This window comes from Rhinatrema bivittatum, chromosome 18, assembly GCF_901001135.1.
Source record: "Rhinatrema bivittatum chromosome 18, aRhiBiv1.1, whole genome shotgun sequence".
Classification (NCBI taxonomy): domain Eukaryota; kingdom Metazoa; phylum Chordata; class Amphibia; order Gymnophiona; family Rhinatrematidae; genus Rhinatrema; species Rhinatrema bivittatum.
The window spans coordinates 10,380,466-10,398,470 of record NC_042632.1 but is presented as its reverse complement, the minus strand read 5'-3'; the positions used below and the strand labels follow the sequence as shown (position 1 = coordinate 10,398,470).

General features: G+C 46.8%; 1 protein-coding gene across 1 annotated transcript in view; it reads right to left on the bottom strand.

Moving 5' to 3' along the window:
- Positions 1-18,005, bottom strand: part of GABRP (gamma-aminobutyric acid type A receptor pi subunit) — a 122,427-nt gene that overhangs the window by 8,768 nt on the left and 95,654 nt on the right. Inside the window, exon 9 of the mRNA XM_029583948.1 lies at positions 10,161-10,354. Coding sequence (XP_029439808.1) covers positions 10,161-10,354 — 194 coding nt within the window. The remainder of the gene's footprint in view (positions 1-10,160; positions 10,355-18,005) is intronic.

Sequence of the window (18,005 nt, the reverse complement as noted above, 5' to 3'; positions counted from 1 at the left end):
CGCCCTGGACCGCCCCTGCCCCATCTCTTTTTTCAAGCCTCGGGACATTCGCGCGTCCCGGGGCTTGCTCGTCACCGAGCCTATGCAAAATAGGCTCGGTGCATGCAGGAGGGGTTTAAAAGGGTTATGCGCGTATATTACACGCTTAACCCTTTTAAAATCCGCCCCATAGTAAAAACATACATAAAATCATATGTACAACACAAAACAAATTAAAACCTAAAAGCTAATGTAATACCTAAAATCAGACGTAAAATCATAACAAATAAAGAAACAAAGTGCGATGAAACTTGGAGGACTAATAAAATGCCTGCCTAAACAGTATGTTTTTAGAGCACTTTTGAATGTCTTCACGCTATCCGCCTGTCTCAGAGCTATAGGAAACGAGTTCTAGAGAATGGGCACCACCGAGAAAGCACAATCCCTGGTATTACACAGCCTGGTTTGCAGAGGTGAGGGTATGTCTAATAAGCCCATTTGAGAGGAGCGTAACTGCCGAGTAGGACAATAGAGATATAAAAAGTGCATTGCCCCAAGGGAAAATGGCAGATGTAATCAGTTTGAAAGTAATTAGAGCAACCTTATATTTAATACGTTCGGCGATGGGCAGCCAATGTAACTCAATAAGAGTAAGGGTAATGTGGGCTCGTCTATTTGTGCTGGCAATGAGCCAAGAGCAGCATTAATCAGTAACTGTAGGGGTTTCAGGGTAGCTGCAGGCAGGCCCAAAAGAATAGAATTACAGTAATCCACCATAGGGAGAACTGAGGCCTGTACAACTGTCCTGAAATCAGGAGGATCAAGCAGGTGTTTAAGGCCACAAAGTACACGCAATTTAAAGAAACCTGCATTGATTCTGCTTTTGATGTGAGGTCGAAAAGAAAGCGTAGGAATGATAACAACGCTTAAAATATGAATACAAGAGTCAAGTGGAAAAGGAGTATTATCGATCAAAATTGAGGTGTAGGGAATCTTAGAGGGGGGAACATTGGATTAACATACACTGTGTTTTAGTCAGATTAAGAGTCAATTTATTGAAAAAATAACCATCTCTTAATTGTGGACATAAGGATTAACCAGGTCCACTGTCTCAAACCAAGAAGACTGGATCCAGACAAAAAATTGCATATGTTTTATACGCAATATTTGCATATATTTTATACACAATTGCATCTGCGTATATTTTATAACCCTTGCACAGCCCTGCTAACACTTTGCATGAAGGAGATAGATATACATTAAAGAGCATAGCTGAAAGGGCAGAATCTAAAATACCAAGGCTTATCATATGTTTTTCTACAACCTAATCAACTTACAGCTTTTCTTGTTGGTAAAAATTCCTTACCAGGTAGTTCCTCTCGAGTGAATGCAAAGTATGATAAAGAGTCTGCCTTGGGAAATAATGTACTTAATATCAATATGAAAGCTTCTTTTTCTATTTAGATGTAAATTGTAAGATACAATTTTCTTTTCTTTAGGTTTAAGTCTTGTGATCTCTGATTGTGGACTTTGATTTGAGATACTAATAGTTTAAGAAGTATAAATCCCTATATGAATCATTATGTTATAGGATGGAATCAATTATTATGATGTATCTCTGTTTTCAATCAAGATTTGTATTTTCTTGAATATAATTTGTTAAAATTCAATAAAACATAAATAAATAAATTAAAAAAAAAAGAAAAAGAAAGGGCAGAACCTTGTGGTAGACTAGTGTACATTTCTGCCCAGTGAGAACAATTATTTTCAAACTCTACTCATTGATGGCAATCCGAAATGAAGAACGAGAACCAGTGCAAGATGGTACCGGAAATACCGGTGTCATGTAAATGATGAAGGATAATGGCATGATCGACTCTATCGAAAGCTACCATATCTAGGGAGATGAGAATATAACCTGTTCTGTGGTGGGACTGTTATGATCGTGGACCCTTGGGCCGGCTGAGACAGTGGATGGTATGCTGTGGAGGCCCACAGCGAGAGTCACAGCCAGGAGTCGGCATGGAAGAGACTCGGAGAGGCTTCCCCACTGGAAGTCCGAGGTCCCCCCAGGAGGAGCCAATAGGGACCCGGACCTCTTGGACTTAGGTGAGACCCTATGCAACCAAGGATCCAGGCTGCAGCCGAAGAGATGGACGGAGGACGGCTGGGCACAGGTAGATGAAGAGTCTTCACACTCGGAAGCCCGCGGTTCCCCCAGGAGGAGCCTGTGAGAGCCCGAGCCGCTGGGACTTAGGAGAATCCTCTGGGCCAGCAAGTACCAGATTCCTGAGATGATGGAAGAAGCCGAAGTCAGCGTCCAAGAGTGAAGCCAGGTCAGAAGCCAGAAGTCAGAGATCCAAACCAGAGCCAGGGATGAAAGCTGAAGACAGAGTCATGGAATGGAGCTGGGTCGAAAGCCAGAAGTCAGAGGATGAACCAAAACCAGGAGTGGAGGCAGAAGACAATGTCAGGAGACGAAGCAGGGTCAGAAGCCAGGAGTCAAGAGTCTGCAGAGGCGAAGCAAAGTCCAACGCAGCAACTAGAGACACAGAAGCCTGAGGAACCTCATTGCAAGGCAAGGAAGGAGTCTGGCTGCAGGACTTAAGTAGGACTGAGCATCTGACATCATCTGGAGGCAGTCCTATGGTTTCCCACGCTGGCCCTTTTAAATCCCCAGCTCCTGCGCACGAGCGCCTAGGGGCGGGGCCAGCCGCGAAAGAACGCCGGCATCTCCCTCGAGGAGGGAGAGCCGTGGCAGAGGCCTGGATAGGCCGAATCGGGACCGCGGTGACCCGGGCTGGCCTTGAGGTAGGTGGGGGACCCAGGGCACGGCCCGGAGCCGTAACAGGGACAGTGTGTGTGTGTGTGTATGTGTGTGTATGTATGTACATGAAGTTTGCACTGCTGCCGCTGCCTGTGCTCTGCCTGTTCTTTGATGAGACACTGTGTGTGTGTGTGTGTGTATGTGTGTGTAAAGCTTACACTGATGTTGCTTGTGTTCTACTTCTTCTGTTATGGGACAGTGTGTGCGTCTGTGTATGGGTGTGCTTGTGTGAAAGTGTATATGGAGTCTGCACTGCTGCTGCCTGTGTTTTTCAGTGTGTGTGTTGTGTGTGTGTGTGTGTGTGTGTGAGTTAGGGTTGCCAACTATCCAGATATTTTCCAGACTGTCTGGATGTAGGCATTTGTGTCTGTAAGCCAGAGACAATGTTGAAAAACTGGAAATTGTCTGGAATTCCATCTTCGGAGTAGTCCCGCTCTGACTACAACCTGCAGCGTGCACTTTAACTGATCTCCATTTCCAGCAAAGCTGTCTGCTTCAACGGCAGGGGAGAAGGTCTGATACTTCACTTTTAATGCATATCCAGCATAACTCTCTGCTTCAACGGCAGGAGGAATGAAGAAAAGTGGATCTATATACAGACAACAACCAACAAGGACTGAATTACATAGTCTGGGTAAACAAATAAGCATGGGTGTAGCTTGCTCATTGCGGCGGTTACTACCCTTAACTAATTAAGCTAGATATTTTATTTTATTTATTTATTTAAAATCTCTTTTATACCGATAGCCGTTTGCACATCGTATCGGTTCACATTAAAACAATAATATTAGGGCAGGGTCCTTACAAATAACAATCGAAAAACAAGCAACAAATGAAAAGTATAGGGAAGAGTGAGTTAGATGCAGCTCCAACACTACATTAATGGTGGGGGTGGAAGGGAAATAGAACCAAAGAGCTAAGAGAAACAGATAAGTATGAGAAAAAATGTGTGAAGCTTGCTGGGCAGACTGGATGGGCCGTTTGGTCTTCTTCTGCCGTCATTTCTATGTTTCTATGTTTTTCTTCCCTCCTGGAATGGTGCAGCCAATCACTTGTTGCCACCACAGCTGCTGCTATATGAGAAGCAGGGGTGGATTGGCCAGTCAGGGAATTGGGCATTCCTTCGTGGTCCGGTCATATTGGTCATGTGGTCTTCATCTCAGCTGAGAGGGCTTGTCACAAAACAAGATCTTTGGTGGGGCTGTGACAGAGCATAATCAGACATGGCCTGAGAGAGGTCTCAGTGGGGCCACGATGGGAGCTCAACCCTATGCAGCCCGAGGGATGTTTCGGCGGGGCTGCAATGGACCCCAATCCGATATGGCCTGAGGATGGTCTCAGCAGGCCGCGATGGAGCCCAACCAACTGCGGCCTGAAGAAAGACCTATGAGTCAGCAGAAGGATGCATCTGGCACTTCAGGGCCACCTCCTTCCACCTCCCCTCCAGCAGTAAATAAGGAGTGGGCAAGGCCAAGGCCCAGAAGAAAGGAGGATGCCTGAGAGGTGTGTGTGTGTGAGAGAAAGAGAGCCAGTATGTGTACATGAGAGAGAGCCCCTGCATGTGTGTATGAGAGAGAAAGTGCCTGCATTTAAAAAGGATCCAGGGGTGATCTGGGAAACTATAGACCGGTGAGCCTTACTTCAGTGCTGGGAAAAATCATGGAAACTGTTATAAAGAATAAAATCACAAAACATTTAGACATGGTTTGATGGGACACAGTCTTGCCTCACAAATCTACATTTTTTTGAACAGGTGAATAAACATGTGGACAAAAATGAATCGGTATATGTGGTGTATTTGGATTTTCTCAAGGTGTTCGACAAAGTCCCGCATGAGAGGCTTCTAAGAAAACTAAAAAGTCATGGGATAGGAAGTGCTGATCTTTTGTGGATTGCAAGTTGGTTAGAAGACAGGAAACAGAAAGTAGGATAAATGGTCTGTTTTCACAGTGGAAAAAGGTAAACAGTGGAGTGCCTCAGGGATCTGTACTTGGACCGGAGCTTTTTAAATTTATAAACGATCTGGAATGGGGTAAAATGAGTTAGGTGATCAAATTTGCGGATGATACAAAATTATGCAGAGTAATTAAACCTCAAGCAAATTGTGATGAATTGCAGGAGGATCTTGCGAGACGAATATTGGGCTTCCAAATGGCAGATGAAATTTAATGTGGACAAGTGTAAAGTGATGCATATAAGGAAAAAGAACCCTTGCTATTAGGTTCTATCTTGGGAGTTACCACCCAGGAAAGAGATCTAGGCATCATAGTGGATAATACATTGAAATCATCGGCCCAGTGTGCTGTGGTGATCAAAAAAGCAAACAGAATGTTAGGAATTAAGAAGGGAATGGAAAATAAAACAGAGGATGACATAATGCCTCTGTATTGCTCCATGATGAGACCGCACCTTGAATACTGTGTATAATTCTGGTCACCACATCTCAAAAAGGATATAGCTGCACTGGAGAAAGTGCAGAGAAGAATGACCAAGATGATAAGGGGCATGGAACGGCTGCTCTAGGAGGAAAGGCTAAAGAGGTTAAAGCTGTTCAGTTTGGAGAAGAGACGACTGATGGGAGATATGATAGAAGTATATAAAATAATGAAAGGACTTGAACAATTTAATGTAAATCTGTTATTTACTCTCTCAGATAATAGGACCAGGGGGCACTCCATGAAGTTTGCAAGTAACTCATTTAAAACAAATCAAAGAAAATTCTTTTTCACTCAGCGCATAGTTAAGCTCTGGAGTTCATTGCCAGAGGATGTGGTTACAGCAGTTAGTATAACTGGGTTTAAAAAAGGTTTGGATAAGTTCCTAGAGGAAAAATCCATAAATTGCTATTAATTAATAAGCAATATTAGCTTGTGATCTATCTAATGTTTGGGTACTTGTGACTTGGATTGGCCACTGTTGGAAACAGGATCCTGGGCTTGATGGACCCTCGGTCTGACCAAGTATGGCATGTTCTTATGTAGAAATGACGGCAGAAAAGGACCAACGTCCATCCAGTCTGCCCAGCAAGATTATGGTAGTTTCTGTTGAGTCATACATGTCCCCCATTCTTATCAGTTTCCCAGGCTGTCAAAGTCAGGGCCCTTGTTGGTTGCTGTTAGAGTCCAATTCCCTGTTACCTTCTGCCATAGAAGAAAAGAGTAATTTTGGAGTTGAGAGTAATGTTGGAGTTGCATCAAGAGTTTCAGGCTTATTGGTTAAGGGCAGTAACAGCTAGGGATGTGCAGAGCAAAAGTTTAAGTTCATATGTCCATATGTCCAAAGGGGGTCCCATTTGCGGTCAATATGGACATAAACAGAATGAGTATATGTCCATATGTGCAAATAAAAATTTAAACCCCTCACCCTCCTTAATCCCCCCCCCCCCAAGACTTACCACAACTCCCTGGTGGTCCATCGGGATCAGGACGCCATTTCTGACCAACTTTGCAAGGAGCACGTGACGTCGGCGTCACATCAGAGTGACGCGGCATCACGTGATTCCCCGCGGGTTCGCGCCGGAACGCTCGTTCGGCCCAAAAGGAACTTTTGGCCAGCTTGGGGGGGCCTCCTGACACCCCCAAGCTGGCCAAAAGTTCCTTTTGGGCCGAACGAGGGTGCCGGAGGGAACGCGCGAGGAATCACGTGACGCCGCGTCACTGCGACGTGGCGCCGACGTCACGTGATTCCCCGCGGGGTCGCTTCCGGGATCCTCGTTCGGCCCAAAAGGAACTTTTGGCCAGCTTGGGGGTGCTGACACCCCCAAGCTGGCCAAAAGGTGATCCAGCAAGGAGTGATTCCCCGCGGGGAATCACTCCTTGCTGGATCACCAGGGAGTTGTGGTAAGTCTTTGGGGGGGGATTAAGGAAGGTGAGGGGTTTAAATTTTTATTTTGGATCAACAATCGCGATTTCCAACTTATTCAACATAGCTATGTTGAATACGTTGGAAATCCGATCGTTTATGTCTTATCACTTTTTTAAGTTAAAAAAAAAAAAAAAAGTAGCGTTTTACATTTATGTTCAATACGAATGCACACCCCTAGTAACAGCTGCAACAGTAAGTTACGCCTATGTTTATTTTTCCTCCTTTCTTCCTTTCTTTGAAGCAGAGAGCAATAATGGAGTTGTGGCTTATTTGTTAAGGGAAGTAACCGCCACACCAGCAAGTTACCCCATGCACTCTTTTCTTCATTTCCATCCTCTAGCCTTTAGGGATCCACAGTGTTTGTCCCATGACCCTTTGAAATCTTTCACTGTTTTTGTCTTCACCACATCCTCCGGAAGGGCATTCCAGGCATTCACCTCCCTCTCCATGAAGAAATATTTCCTGATGTTGGTTCTGAGTCGTCCTCCCTGGAGTTTCATTTCGTGACCCCTAGCTCTACTGATTTCTTTCCAACGGAAAAGGTTTGTCGTTGATTGTGCATCATTCAAATCTTTCAGCTATCTTTATCTGAAGGTCTGTATCATTTCATATCTGTTACGAGCGTGCGCGGGCGCGGTCATCGTAAGCGGGTGGTGGTGAGCCCTTGGGCCACGGCAGGACTCAAGGAGGAGCCCCAAGCCACACCGTGGGAGGTGAGCTGAGCAGGCATGGTGAGCCAGGCAGGCAGGAACAGATGCAGGGAGTCCGACCCTCAGCCGGACCTGCATGCCCATGGTAGCCAACACGGGGAAGTTGACTAATGAACGGTCCTCCGACTGTTCCCGGCCCTTTCGGACCTGCCGCAGGGAACGGCAATGGGCAGCAGGCCGGACAGAGGTGAGGGCAGACAGAGTCCTTAAACAGAAGACATCAGACGGGGCAGAAGCAGGCTGAAGCAAGACGGAGACATCAGGACAAGGGCTGAAGCGAGACACAGGAAAGATCCAGGCGAGCAGGAACTCCGATGCTGGGATACTCACATCCGAAGCCCCCTCGGCTGGCAGAAGCTCAAGAGCCCGTGGGACGAATCCCTCCTGTTGGCCACTCCAGGGCCCAACAGGACAGAAGGCTCAGGAACCAGACGAGGACGTAGGTCAAGGCAGAGACAGGAAGACATCCGGGCAAGGGCTGAAGCAGACACTGTAGACAAGGCTGGACAGAAACATGGCACTGTCCATCAGGGCGCCCTACTCAGCCCACCCGTGGAACTGAGTCGCGGACCACCCTGTCCCAGACGCGCCCTACACAGCCCAGGAAGGCTGGTCGCGGACCACGCTGAGAAGGAGGGTGCAGGGAAACTCCAGGCGAACAGGAACTCCGATGCTGGGATACTCACATCCGAAGTCCTTACGGCTGGCAGGCACAGGAACAAACATCTAGGCAGAGACACTGGACAGGGATCCATCAAAGCATATGTGATCACGGAAGACCTGGATCAGCAAGGTTACAGACGACTGTAGGACCTGATCCGCAGGCCCTTTGCAAGTGAACAGAAAGTCCTTAAGTACTGGAGGTAGAAGGCAACTCCCTGGGAGGAGCTTGCCAGGACCGCCCACCGCTGGTCCTATAAGTCAGGTGGAGAGCTGCGGGCCAGCCCCTAGGAGAAGGGCGTCGCCAAACAGGAAGTCCAAACGCTGGCAAGCAAGCCACAGGCACAGCTAGGCCTCTCAGGCCCTGGAGCAAGTCCCGGATGGAACACAGGCGAGGCCCAGGCTTCAGAGCGGCCTCCGGAGGAAGGTAAGAGACCTCCTGTAGCGCAGCAGCAGGGGGGATCGCAACAATATCTCTCCTGCACCTCCTCTCCTCCAGGCTTTTCAGCCTCTCCTCATAAGCCATTTGATGGAGACGCCCCACCATTTTGGTCGCCTTTCTCTGGACTGCCTCCATCCTGCCCCTGTCTCTTTAGCCTAAAATATGAGGTCCAAAAATAGTTTATCATATATGCATAGTTAATATTTTGTTGTGGCAAGGCTATATATATGAGAAATTGTATGTCACAGGAAACGTTATTGACAGTGTCTTTGTAATGTCAAACTGTTTCCTCCTAATGATGCCACAGAGGATATTCAAACACTTTGAGGTTTTCTTTTAGACTGCAGAATGGGAAAAATATACAAGGCTGTGCACGTTTACAAATAAATGTTGTAAAACATTTTCTTCAGAAGATGTTATGCATTTGCATACAATTTGGAAGCTTTATACATAGAAGTCACCCATCCAGAGCAAAGAATATTTTTTTAAATCACTATGTTTACAGTGAGTTATAAAATATGTGTGACCTGATAAATGACTAATATTTTTCCCCTTTAAACAAACACATGTTTTCCAAAATGGGGGTAGGGAAAGAGTAATAGTCCTGTGTGGAAGTGGAAGGACACCATCATTGAAAGTTTTACTCTGTGCATCCTTGTGTTCAGAATTTTTATGATTGAAAGATGGTACCTGCAGTGAATGTGTGAAACTTGCACTGCTGCTGCCTGTGCTCCGCCTGTTCTGTGGAGGGACACTGTATATGTGTGTGTTTGTGTGTGAGTGAGTGAGTGTGTGACGTGTGTGTGTGAGTATATGAGGGTGTAAAGTTTGCACTGCTGCTGCCTGTGTTCTATCTATTCTGTGGTGTTGGTGGGGGTGGGGGGGGGGGGACAGGACGGGGACAGTGTGTATGTGTGTGTGAAGCTTGTACTGCTGTTGCCTATCCTCTACTTGTTCTGTGGGGAGACTGTGTGTGTGTGTGTGTGTGTGTGTGTATGTATTTTAAGTTTGAACTGCTCTACCTGTATTATGTGTGTGTGTGTGTGTGGGAGGGGGGAACTGTGTTTGTGTTATAGATATGTGAGTGTGTGTGTGTGTGTGTGTGTGTGAAATTTTCACTGCTGCTGGTTTTGTTTAACCTGTTCCTTGGTGGGACAGTGTGTGTGTGTATGTGTATGAGTGTGTGCACTGCTGTTGCCTATGTTCTACCTGCTCTATGTGGAACAGTGTGTGCATGTTTGTGAAGCTTGCACTACTGTTGCCTGTATACCTATTCTGTGGGGGGATAGTGTGTGTGTGTAGCTTGCACTGCTGCCTGTGCTCTGCCTGTTCTGTGTGTGTGTGTGTGGGGGGGGGAGGTGACTCTGTGTGTGTGTGTATGTGTAAAGCTTGCACTGTTGCTGCCTGTACTCTGCCTGTTCTGGATGTGTGTGTGTGTGTGTGTGTCTGTGTGTGTGTGTGTGTGTGGGGGGGGGGGTTGTGACTGTGTGTGTGTATGTGTGAAGCTTGCACTGTTGCAGCCTGTACTCTGCTTGTTCTGTAGGGGGTCTGTGTGTGTGTGACAGAGAGAGAGAGGCTTCCCCTGCTGCTGCTTATCTTCTATCTGTTCTGTAGTTGTTGCTTTAGCATGCAATCAGCACTTAAGCTAGAGTATTCCTTCTCATAGTTTCACATATACCTTGCTGTCTTTCTTGGTGCTGGAATGTTGCTCCTGGCAGTAGTGCACGGCTGCATATTCTAGGAGAGCACCGAAAATGAAAGTAAAGCAGATACCGAGGAAGACGTCGAGAGCTTTTATGAAGCAGTTGCTGGTAGGCAGGGAGGTACGGGAGCCCATCATGAGAGTGGTCATGGCAAGCACAGTCGTTACGCCTGAAAATGAAACAAATTATTTTACATGCAAACTAAAATACATTTTGACAGAATAAATAAGGAAGTTTGGATTATTTTTGGTGTCAGTGTTAACCATTGCAATGTAGGATAATCAAGGACCTTATCATTATGCAAAAAATTTCAAAGATTCTATAACCTAAAATCCATTTTTATTTTGCCTTTTTATTTTTAGATTTTGTTTAAATTGCTCTTCTTTTTTTGTTTTAAGACTAATGTTGTTTTCCCCTTATTTTTCTCACATTTTGGTTTTGCCTTTTTTGTCATTGCTTAGTATACTTGGTCCCTCCTCCATCTCTTCCCTCCAGCCTCTTTCCCTTTTCTTCTCATCCTGCAGTCTAACTCACCTTCAGACCGATACTGTAAAGTGTGCTCAGCAGAGCGCACTGTTTAACCCACTGTTGGATGCACGTCCACCCCCGCTGAAACTAATAGTGGTCATCGCATGCAAATGCATGTTGATAAAGCTATTAGTCATTTGCCTGGGATATTGAAAAAAAGATGTGCGGCCGATCCGCACATTTTATGCTCAGAAATTAATGCCTGCCGGAAAACGTGTACAGAAAAGCAGAAAATACTGCTTTTCTGTACAACCTCCAACTTAATATCGTAGCGATATTAAGTTGGAGGAACCAAAAGGTAAAAAAAATTTTAAAAAATGTTTTTAAAAGTGCTGGCGGGTCAGGTTAGGAAAACAGATGCTCAGTTTTATGAGCATCCATCTTCCTAACCCGTGGCTGTCAGCAAGTTTGGAAAATGGACACTCATAAAATTGAGCACCAGTTTTCTGAACACACTGACAGCCACCTGTCCTGGACTTCCATTGCTAAAGAGGAGCTAGGGATGTGCTATTGTCGCTAGCGCCTCCTTTTAAGCACAACCCCTCATTTAAATACAGGATTGCGCGCCCAGGAGAGGTGGCTGTGCGTGCATTGGGAGAACTGGTTCTCAACACTGAGCACCCATTTTCCCATGCACTTTACAGAATCGGCTTGCTTGTTTTTCCCTGGGTCCAAAAAAGGTTTGGATAAGTTCTTGGAGGAGAAGTCCATTAACTGCTATTAATTAAGTTTACTTAGGGAATAGCCACTGCTATTAATTGCATCAGTAGCATGGGATCTTCTTGGTGTTTGGGTAATTGCCAGGTTCTTGTGGCCTGATTTTGGCCTCTGTTGGAAACAGGATGCTGGGCTTGATGGACCCTTGGTCTGACCCAGCATGGCAATTTCTTATGTTCTTATATTCATTTTAAATGAATGCACATCCCTAAGACATAGTGAGGTAGATATTCAAAAGCCAATTAGATGGTGATATTCATTGCTGTATGTAGCTACATTCTAGCCACATAGGGGCAGATTTTAAAAGGGTTACGCACGTAACCCGGAGCGGCCTCGGAGGGAACAGGGAAAGCCATTGGGGTTCCCCTAGGGCTCGGTGTGCACCCCCTTGCGTGTGCCAACCCCAGATTTTATAACATGCACACAGCTGCATGCGCATGTTATAAAATCGGGCCTATATTTGTGCGCACCGGGTAGTGCGCACAAATGTACCCTGCGCTCGTATGTTTAAAAATCCGGCCCATAATGAGTTATGCGGCTAGAATGAGTTAATTTATGCGGCTAATTCTGGTGGCACTGTAGGGCTGTCCTAAAGTTAGCCGGATATACTTATCCGGCTGGGTAGGCGTATCCAGCTAACTGAACTAGCCGCTCCGCAGCTGAGTATCAGCCCCAGTGTTAATATTTATTGTGCCATAGCAGACCTAGACATCAAAGAGATTAATGCCTGGACCTCAGTCTTTATCTATCAGACCAGAGCCACATGATCCTGTATATCAATAGATCAAAGCAAATACCAGCACTCAGTGGCCCTCTCCAGAATCTTTTAATCTTCCTCCCAACAAAATAATGATGGTTCAGAAAGAACCTCAGGGCCCATTGGATATCCCTGATTAAAGTTATCTGGTTACCTTTAGCCAGATAACTTTAAACCTAACTGGCTATCTTTTGAAAATTGCTGATCAGGTAAAGTTATCTGTCCTTGAGTGGCTGGATAATTTTAGCCTTATCTGGCTGTATTCAAAACAATAGTTGGTTAAGTGGCGATAGAGATTCCAGCTTTGCTGTCAGAGCAATGTTGGAAGCCACCAGGATTGCAGGTAATGCAATCCCAGCGCAGCCAGAGAGCTTTTAAAGCTACCGGGTGGGGGAAAGGAATGATGGGGGGAGAGAGGGAGAGAGAAAGAGTAGGGGGGTCATCCATGAAAGATTTTGATCTGGGGAGGAAACAGAGAAAGAGGAGGCCAGTTCCACCAGGCAGACTTCTTTTATTTTTAAGAACACATAAACAGAGATTTGGGCTTGGCACGACCCTTTTTTTAACAATGGGGATCCAATTTGGGCCATTAGGCCCACGAGTCATTTTTTTAAGGCCTGTCATTACTTACTCAGCTATATTCTTTTGACATTGATATAAAATTGATAACTTTAAACCAGCTCTCAGCTGTCTCCAAATATCAGTTAGCCAGATATGTAATTCAGCCAACTGAAACCCTCTCTGAAATGACCCCCCCAAACACCCTTTACTTATTTGGATACATTTTATCCAGATAATGACTTATGTGGATAAATATTATCTGGATAAGTGTGGGGATAATTTGCACATTAGCCAGCTAAATACCTTTGAATATCGGCCTCCTAATTGTTTAGAATTAAACCGAAATTTTAAAAATGGACCAAAGAAAACACATCTAAAACAGCCTGATTTGATGAGGAATATAAAAATTAAGACAAAAGGTATGACAGCTCCATGGAGATGCATCTGAAGAGTTGGACTCTGTCCTCAAAAGTTGATTTCTCTATAAACTGCCACGCACCTCGTGTCATTTTTGCTGCACCAGACTAACATAGCTACCCCTTCTAGGATCTGAACTGGAAAAGGTACAGAGAAGGGCGATCAAAATGATAAAGTCGATGGAACAGCTCCCCTATGAGGAAAGGCTAAAGAGGTAGGAGCTGTTCAGCTTGGAGAAGACACAGCTAAGAGAAGATAGGATACAGATCTATAAAATGAGTGGAATACAATGGATAAATCAAAATCATTATTTACTCTTTCAAAAAATAGAAAAACTAGGGACACTTTATGAAGTTAAAACAAATTGGAAAAAATTATTTTTCACTCAACGAAATTCATTGCTGGCGGATGTAAAGCCAGCTAGTGTAGCTGGGTTTAAAAAAGGTTTGGAGAAATTCTTGGAGGAGATGGCCATAAACTATTATTAACCAGATAGACAGGGAAAAACAACTACTGTATTTATCCCTGGGCATTAACAGCATGGGATCCTGCCAGATATTTGTGACCTGGAATAGCCACTGTTGGAAACAGGATACTGGGATTGATAGATCCTCAGTCTGACTGAATATGGCAACTTCTTATGTTCTTAATATCTAAGAAAGCCTAAGCGCTAAAATGTAGATTTTCAAACCTCTATACGGGTGTCCATGTGTGTGTAGTAGTCGGTGCATGCACATGGATATGCCAATTTTATAACATGCGCACGTCAACGCGCACGTTATAAAATCCTCTACCCGCGCGCACGATTTTATGTCGGCGCACGGATGTGCACGTGAATGCCCTCTCATACGCGTAAGTGGGGGAAGTTTGGTAGATGCACGTGGTGACGAGATAGGCCTGAATCCCAGTTCCCTCCCAGTCCACTCCAGTAAAGAAGCAGACTTCCTAAACCCTCTACCTAACCTGCCTCCCTTTTACTCAACTAGCGCCAACCCCTAAAACCCCGCTAACCAAAATGTTTTTTCATACCCGTATTCTGGAGCAGCAGAAAGTTGCGCAAGTCCATCGTTTCTGGCGTGAGCTTCAGCAGGACAGTACCTTAATGGCACTGTCCCAGCCTGTCCATGCCCTGCCATGCTCAGACCCCCACCTCCCCGGCCCACTCCTTTTTCTTTTAGCCCTTCCAATGTGCATACCGGGAGATATGCGCGTGGCTGCAGGCCTCCGAAAATCCACGCATGTATCTCCCCAATTCTGTGCTTGTAGGCCTCTGAAAATTTGTCCATAATTGAGTGAAGGTCCCGCTGGGATCCCTATGGCCTTGTAGAAGGGCTATGCACTTGCAGAAGGTGTGAGGCCGATACTAACTATGCCTAAGCACCCCAATATGCGGCTGCTGCAATGGTTGTTACCTGTGTCTATACCAGACAGAGACCCTTAGAGAAGTTGTGGATTTTTATGCTGTAAGTCTAAAGGAGAGGAGTGTTTCTTTTCTGTTCCCTTTTTCTTAGAGAAACCCTAGGCCCCAACTCCATGGGTCATGGATTCTTGGAGATCAGAGAGATTTTCTAATTGATTTATCCTTTGAGGGTAGAGAAGATTCATTTTGGAACTTCCTTTTTGTTTGAGAACTTGTTTTTTTCCCATCTGGTTCTCACTGTCAGAAAGAGTCAGTGTCCACATGGCAAAATCTTGGTGAAGGAGTAGATATTCATTCAGTATCCAGCAGAGGCAATGAAGCAGGTGAAAGAAGTGGCACCTACAAGGTGCATATCCACAGCAGGTACCTATCCTGTTGAGGGATGTGGGACCCTTGAGCCGGACGTGAGGGTGAAGATCACCACAGGACATCCTCACGAGGACCGGTCCCAGAGATCAGGCAGGACGGCCCTCGAGGAGCGGATAGCCTATGAACACTGACAAGCCCCTAAGGAGCGGGGGGGGTACTCAGGGCATTCATCCAGTGAGATAGGAACTAACCTGCATGAAGAGACAGAATGGAGTCCAGGCAGATGATCCGGGGCATGCAGCGAAGAGGACGAATCGAAGTCAGTCCAGGCAAGAAGGTCCAAGGCAGGCAGCGAAGAGAGAGACGAATCGAAGTCCAGGCAAAAGGTCCAAGGAAGGCAGCGATAGGGACAAGTTGAAGAGACGAGCTGAGGTCGAATCAGGGGGTCAAGCCAAGGAATGAGTCTGAAGACAAGGGCAGGAACACGAAGAGACAGGAACACAGTAGCACCAAGGCACGGAAGGCAGCACAAGGCAGACCAGCCCGAGAGCAACAGAAGAGATCTGCTGCAAAGGCACTGAAGGAGAGCGGCTGTGAGGTTTAAATACCCCTCTGGAGATGATGTCATCTTCTGGGACCGGGCAGTCTCTCCCAACATGGATCCCTTAAGAGGCGGGGCCCTCCCGCATGCGCGTCAGAGGAGGCCCAATGCTGGCTAGAAGGATGCTGCCTGAAACGCATTATTAGGCATGCGTGGCCTGCTGCAGAGGCAGAGCTGCTGTGCTGAAGAATCAACGGAGGTAGGGGAGGCTGCCCCGGTTGCAGTCAGCTGCTGCAACAGTACCCCCCTCTTACACCCCCTCTTAGAAGGACCAGGCTTGCCAGGATGTGTCCAATGGAAGTGCTGAAGTAAGGATTTGTCCAAGATGTTAGAGGAGGGTTCCTATGAGTTTTCCTCAGCACCGAACCCTTCCCAAGCAATCAAATACTCCCAACGTCTATGGTGTCGTCGAATATCTAGGATCTCCTGGACCTGGTAGACTGGATCGTCGTCCGAAATCACCTCTGGGGGTTTGGGTGGCATGGTATGATAGGAAGATAGCACCAAAGTTTTAACAAGGACACGTGGAAGGAATTGTGTATCCGGAGGCTGGAGGGTAGTCTTAGACGATAGGTCACTGGACTAAGGTGTTCGGAAATAGAGAAGGGGCCAAGTATCTGGGTGCCAGCCGCATAGAGGGGACCCATAAGCGGATGTGGTGGGTGCTATGCCAAACCCGATCCCCGGCTGGACGGAGGGTGTCTATCAGCTGTGGTTGGCTGGTGTTTTGTCAGCAGCTTTCATCAAGTTGGCGTTGGTAGTCTCTCATAGGCTTTGCATCTGGTCCACCGTGAGTTGGGCTGTGGGAGAAGGCACAGACAGAGGTAGTGGCAGTGGAGGTTTAGGATGCGTTCCGTCGACGACTAGAAATGGAGATGACCCGTAGCTGAATGGATGTGAGAGTTGTGAGAAAACTCCGCCCAGGGCAAGAGTGAAGACCAATCATCTTGGCGGCTTCCTACAAAGAACGGAGGAAGGTCTTCAATCCCCTGTTAAGTCACTCAGCTTGTCCGTTTCCTTTGTGTGGGTGAAAGGCAGTGTGGTGAAATCCAAACGTATACCAAACTTCCTGCACAGGGCCCACCAGTACTTGTCTGTAAACTGGGGGCCACGATCGGATGCGATATGCAGGGGAAGGCCATGCAGTCAGAATATGTGTAAGGTAAACAGCCGTGTCAACTCTGGAGCTGACGGTAGTTTCGGTAAAAGAACGAAGTGTGCCATCTTGGAAAACCTGTCGATCACGACCCAGATTACGTGATTGCCCGAGGAATTAGGCAGGTCCACCACGAAATCCATGGAGATGTGGGTCCAGGGTTCCCGGGGGGGGGGGGGGGGGCCGGGGAGAGGAAGGAGCAATCCCCAGGGCTGACCAGACAAGGGCTTTTGTTGCGCACAAGTTGGGCAGGAATCCACATAGGACCTTACGTCCTGGACCATCCAAGGCCACCAATAATATCGAGATAGTAGTTTTAGGGTTCGGGCTCTGTCTGGGTGTCCCAAAGTGAGGGAGTCATGAGCCCAAGCAAGTACCTTTGGTCGCTGGCGAAGGGGAACTACCGTCTTCCCTTGCAGTATGATGTCGGTGGTGGCTAGATGGATCTTGGCAGGGTCCAGGATCTAGTGGGTTGTTTCCGGAGTGTCTTTGGCCTCATGCAGTCTGGCGAGTGCATCGGCTCGTGCGTTTTTATCAGCAGGACGGTAACGTAGTATGAAGTCGAATCGACTGAAGAACAGCGACCATCGAGCCTGGCGCAGATTCAATCGTTGAGCCTTGCTAAGCAATTCAAGGTTCTTATGATCGGTGAATGAAATTGTCACAGTGTGTTGTGCCCCCCTCTAGCATTGTCTCCATTCTTCGAAGGCCATCTTAATGGCTAACAGTTCCTTGTCTCCAATTCTATAATTCTTCTCCGCGGGGGGAAAATTTGCAGGAGAAGAAAGAGCAGGGTAGGAACATCCCTTGAGGAGAGTATTGGCTAAGTACTGCCCCCACTGTGAAGTCAGAGGCGTCCACTTCTATGCTGAATGGGCGAGTAGGATCGGGGTAATAAAGACATGGCTCCTGCAAAAATGCCTTCTTATGTCATTGAAGGCTTGGATGGCTTCAATTGCCACTGTTTAGTATTTGCTCCCTCAGGGCGCTCACCCAGCGAGATAGGAACCAACCTGCACAAAGAGGCGGAATGGAGTCCAGGCGGATGATCCGGGCAGGCAGTGAAGAGATGAATTGGTCCAGGCAGAAGGTCCAGGCAGGAAGCGAAGAGACGAATCAAAGACCAGGTAGAAGGTCCAAGGCAGGCAGCAAAGAGATGAGTCGAAGAGACGAGACGAGGTTGAATCAGGGGGTCAAGCCGAGGAATGGGTCCGAAGACAAGGGCAGGAACACAAAGAGACAGGAGCACAGTAGCACCAAGGAATGGAAGGCAGCACAAGGCAGACCAGCCCAAGCACAACAGAAGGGATCTGTTGCAAAGGCACTGAAGGAGAGCGGCTGTGGGGTTTAAATA